The sequence below is a fragment of the Coffea eugenioides genome, chromosome 6, assembly GCF_003713205.1.
Source record: "Coffea eugenioides isolate CCC68of chromosome 6, Ceug_1.0, whole genome shotgun sequence".
NCBI lineage: Eukaryota > Viridiplantae > Streptophyta > Magnoliopsida > Gentianales > Rubiaceae > Coffea > Coffea eugenioides.
The window spans coordinates 22,187,382-22,192,335 of NC_040040.1; the positions used below are offsets into that span (position 1 = coordinate 22,187,382).

A 4,954-nucleotide genomic window follows, 5' to 3' on the forward strand; every position below is an offset into this window, starting at 1 on the left:
TTTACCAAACAAACCGTATTAATGTAGGTTTGTACAAGCACCAATGAGGCTAAATTGGGTTAAATTTAAAAGTTATTTGGAGTTTTAATGAAAATTTTCTGGTAGATATAATTAATACACTTCTAACCTGCCTACCTCTTGATTGTTTGCTAAATCAATTATGGAAAAGATCAAGAAACAAAAAGATAAAACTAATTGTGTACAGTACATTAACAACATCATTACGCATTATACACGATGCATACAATAAATAAGAAGGAAAGACGTTGCAGATGATGAACTTCTCTCACGGTCGAAGGGGAATAAAATTTCTAATAAAAAATAAAAACAAAAGAAGAGGAAGCAGTAGTGTTGTCCACAACAGGGAGGGTACAAACTAGAGAAAGGGAAGCCACGGCAGCTGCTGTTGCTAGGAATGACTATGTTTTCTTCTTCTCCTCCCATAGCTGGTGCTGTCTCCATTTCCTATCATCTGTATAGTAACCAATGAGAATTTCAGGAATGTGTGCGATTCTTCTGTGATCTTCACTTTCTTCCTTCTGATTCTCTAACAGCTTCTCTCTCAATTGAGAACCCACCTCATACAAAGAAAGCCGTTGAAGCTGGATCAAATACTGAATACCCATAGGCAGCTCCTCTAGTGATGGAAGTTTTTCCAGGATTAGTGTTTGGAGACGAGGCAATGCACCCTCCTCCACTCTCATCCATCTCAACCCTTCCATTCTCTTTAAGTGCATCTCCTTCAGCTTTAGGAACCCTGCAGCCTTGAAACACAACCCTTCTCCCTGGTAAGATCCACAGAAATTAATTTCACCCAAATTGGGCAAATGTTGGAGGGATTCAAGCGGATTCTCCTCACCCCTTAACCCGCTCCAATTCAAATCTATTCTTACCAAGCCGTGTTGATGAGCTACCCATTGTGGCATCTTTTCTAAGCGGCCACACAAAAGCAACATACGAAGAGATTGAAGAAACGATGAAGAAGAAGAAAGAGAAGGATGATGATGATTTAGATCGATTATCTCATGATCATCACCTTTTCCAATTGATTCAACACTTAATTCCCGAAGATTGGTGAGGTTGGCAAGGGAGGAGCAGAGCTCTTTTCCATCTTCTCTTCTTAACTTAGTAATACATAATTCTCTTAATTGGGTCAACTTTCCTATCTCCTTAACTATTGTGGATCCACTACTTGCATCTATGCAGTCTAATACTTCTAGGACAAGAAGCCCTCCCATATTCAAGGGAGCTTTAAATCCATGAAATCCATAATCATTATCGGAAGAATCAACTTGTTGATATACTCTGAGAGCCCGAAGTTTTTGCAGCTCTAGGATTTCCATAGGTAATTCCATAACTCTGGTTTTTCCCAAATCCAGATACTCCAAGTGTTGAAGCTTCCCAATGCCTTTTGAGACTCTCTCCACTCCTGTACCATGTAGGTCCAGATGCTTGAGGTGAAACAATTTGAAAATCCCATTTGGTATTTCCTTCAGTGTCTTTTGACGTCTCAAATCCAAAACTTTTAACAACTTACTACCCCGTGAAACTTCAGATAACAACATTCTGGACAGGAGTGGGTTTTTGGATCCAACTGTAACGAATGACCGAAGGTGGTCAAAGCAATAATTTGGTCTTTGCTGGGTGTTGTTACTACCACTACTACTATGGACTATTAGACGGCGTACCTTCTCGGACGGGCACCTTGTTGGTTCTCCGGTAGTAATTGTGACCATATTTTGTTCTCTTGACTTGGAAATGATAATTTCTCACAGTAGGTCATGGATTCGACAATATCCGGGTATTCCTTCATAAAACACACCCGTCATTTGAATTAGACTTCTATTGACGAGTTCAGTGAGATAACCCCAAGCTATATCTTCAATACTCATTCCTTCTCTCTATTCTACAAACCTTTCAGCAATCCACAAATTAACAAGTCTTAGGCATCCAATTCTGTAATCCTCTGGATAAATGCTTGTGTACAACAGACATGTCTTGAGATGCCAAGGCAGGTCGCTATAACTGAGAGAGAGTATCTTTTTAACTCTGTCCAGCTTACCCGTGCCTTCTAATTCACCTCCAAGACTGCGTTGAACCATCTCCCATTCGTCTATTCTGTTTACATCTTTCGAAGCCAAAAGTCCACTAATTGCAAGAATCGCAAGGGGCAAGCCCTCACATTTATCCAATATACCTTTGGCAACATCCATCAAATGGCCAGGGCAACTATTTCCCTTAAAGATCTTGTTACAAAATAGGGTCCATGAATCTTCAAAGGACAGCGGCCCCATTCTATGGATATAACCTAGAGATTCTGTACAAGAGGCAGTGGCTACATCCGCTTTTCGAGTTGTTAGCATGACACGGTTGCCACAGCTACTCTCGGGCAGTGCAAATTTGATGGTATTCCAAAATTCAACGTCCCATACATCATCAAAAACAATTGCATACCTTCCGGCTTGTTGAAGAAAATCTTTGATAATTTCTTTCAGCTCGGTGGTAGTCATGGACTCGATCAATTGTGGGACTGGTTTCTTCCCTTCCTTGTGTAACTGCCGAATCAAGTCTTTCAGGAGGTACTCAAAGTCACATGTTTGAGAGACAGTTACCCAAGCACGAACTGGGAAATGCCTTCTAACTTCAAGATCCTCGTGGACTTTTTTCACTAGGGTAGTTTTGCCGAGTCCTCCCATACCAACGACTGAAACAACTTTCAGTTGGTAATCATCCCCTTCGACGAGCTGAGAAATTAGATGCTTCTTGGGCTGGTCAATGCCAACTAATTTATCTTCTTCCACAAGCAGCGCATCATCTCTGCTATATCGCCATGTTGTGTTGTTCACAGCAGATAGTGAGTTGGACGCTTGGGCAGAGATACCATATTCGGATTGATATCTTTGATGACCTTCAGAAATACTTTTGATTCTGGACTTGATGCTTTGTATTTCGCTAGCAACACGATGACGAGCTCTCAAATTCTTGATGGAGCTGAAAATTCTCCGAACAGAGCCGTAGAATCCTGTTGTGCGATGCCGAGCAAAGCGAGCTACAAATTCATCAAGAATGTCTTCAGTGTCATAAGCAGCCTCTCGCACTTGCTTGATCCATTCTTGGAGCCTGGGTTGAGCATCTTCTTCTTTTGCTTCTGCCTCTCTCAGGAAAGCTCTCATGTGCCCCAACTCATCCCGGATGGATTGGACATCTTGCCGAAGCCCTCCCAATAGTCCTCCCTCCTCGCGCAGAAAAGTTGAGAGTTGATCCAGCACAAAAGAGAGAACCGTTTCTGCCATTTTCAGTCTTTCTCTTTAACTTAAGAATGTCGGGGAAGGCGGCTTCTGGTTTATGGGACAGTCCACTTGTAGTATCTTGAAAGGAAGAAGGAAGAGGAGGTTATAGATTCATAAGCTGATGAACTTCGATGCTATATGGTGCAGTATTTATCACAAAGAAAATCCGGGTCAAAAAGAAAAAGAAAGAACTAAGCAACTAGAAGAAACTAAAGCAAGAAATATGACGGAAATTGAAGACGAGAAGATAGACGGCAACGTGATCGTGAAAGACGAAGCTGCCTCTTACCTGCTTACAATACAAAATCGTGGAAGCTTTTAAGACGACTGCAAATGGTGGGGCGATCAGCCTTTGGTAGGATAAAAATAAAGGAGTGACTACCGCAGCATCGTGCAAAAGCAATGATGTCGAATTATTTTAACAAGGGAAGGAATAAAGCAATGGTGTCTGACCAAGTTTTCGGTATGGACATGAACGCGTGTTTATGTAGTTAATAAAGAGAAAAGAGCACCAGAGAAAGAGATCTACTTTAAAATTTTAAATAAGGAAAACCCCACCCCAAAATAAAAATGACAGTTCTCCATCAAATGGAAGCCAGCTATGTATGAGTTCTCCAAAATAAAAATATGTGATGCAGGAAGGTTATAATTTCTTCGGGGTGGAACAGAAAGAGCAACTCAAGGGTCAAGACCTAAGTTCAAGTCAGGTTTCCATAATAGGTATAGTTACTTTAACCTAAGCTATAAGTCCTCCCCTACATTCCGCACTTTATTTGTTTATTTATTTTTCTTGGGGTTGATGCCGCTCCATTTTTATCTGCCCAGAAAGCAATAGTAATAACTTACAGTTAAACTGCAATTGTTCAGTCATCTTCTTTTTTGGTAAAGAATGGGAGGGTGCGTGGATACATAGGTGAGAGCCAAAAACCCCATTTTCTAGAAACCGGAAATAAATGACTTTAGTCATTCAATAAGAACAAGAAGTAGGTCTAGAATTACAAGAGACCAATCTAAATATATAGTGTTCAATGCATTACTTATTATTCGGCATACATACACATTATGCTGTTTTTTATAATATTATTTTCTCTTTTCTACCATCAAAATAGAAATCTAAAGTTTGAAAAGATTAAGGTATGAGATAAATAGCCATAGTGATTTATTTTCGTTCTATGACCAACATTGCACAATTTTATTCTCAAATATGATATTTTAAAGGGTAAAGTGCACCATAGAGCAACAAACTTTTCCAAAATCTCATCTCAAATATGTTCCACACCCTTGTAATCCTGTGAATGTGAACTCATTCCTAATCAAATTTTACAAAAAAAAAAACTGCATATCATTTCTTTTTTTCCCCCTTGATTATACTCAGTTTTTCTTTTGGCAAAACCCCAAGTCGGGGGAGGGAACTCAGTTATATAAACATAGTTATACATATTTTAAAATTCATAGTAAAAGTTCACGGGAAGTATATACTGTCAGAATTCGTGTGTAATAATTCATGTGAAGTGTGCAAATTCACTCTAAAAGATGGGTTATAAAAACAAACATTAAAGGTGCATTTTCATATTATTTCATGAGTATACGTGATTTTTTTATTTGAATCATTGATTGTGCACATATAATCTTAATTTTATTAGTCCGTGAACATTAGGTGGTTG

At 39.3% G+C, this 4,954-nt stretch overlaps 2 protein-coding genes across 2 annotated transcripts; both read right to left on the minus strand.

Moving 5' to 3' along the window:
- Positions 1–419: 419 nt before the first annotated feature.
- On the minus strand, positions 420–1,736 carry LOC113773852 (disease resistance protein RPM1-like). Its single transcript, XM_027318456.1, has one exon. The coding sequence runs from the start codon at positions 1,734–1,736 to the stop codon at positions 420–422; it is 1,317 nt and encodes a 438-aa protein (XP_027174257.1).
- Positions 1,737–1,901: 165 nt separating this feature from the next.
- Positions 1,902–3,293, minus strand: LOC113773853 (disease resistance protein RPM1-like). Its single transcript, XM_027318457.1, has one exon. The coding sequence runs from the start codon at positions 3,291–3,293 to the stop codon at positions 1,902–1,904; it is 1,392 nt and encodes a 463-aa protein (XP_027174258.1).
- Between the last annotated feature and the right edge of the window lie 1,661 nt (positions 3,294–4,954).

Bases quoted from the DNA above. Each gene is read 5' to 3' on its own strand.
- LOC113773852 (XM_027318456.1), bottom strand. From the start codon at position 1,736: ATGGTCACAATTACTACCGGAGAACCAACAAGGTGCCCGTCCGAGAAG.
- LOC113773853 (XM_027318457.1), bottom strand. From the start codon at position 3,293: ATGGCAGAAACGGTTCTCTCTTTTGTGCTGGATCAACTCTCAACTTTT.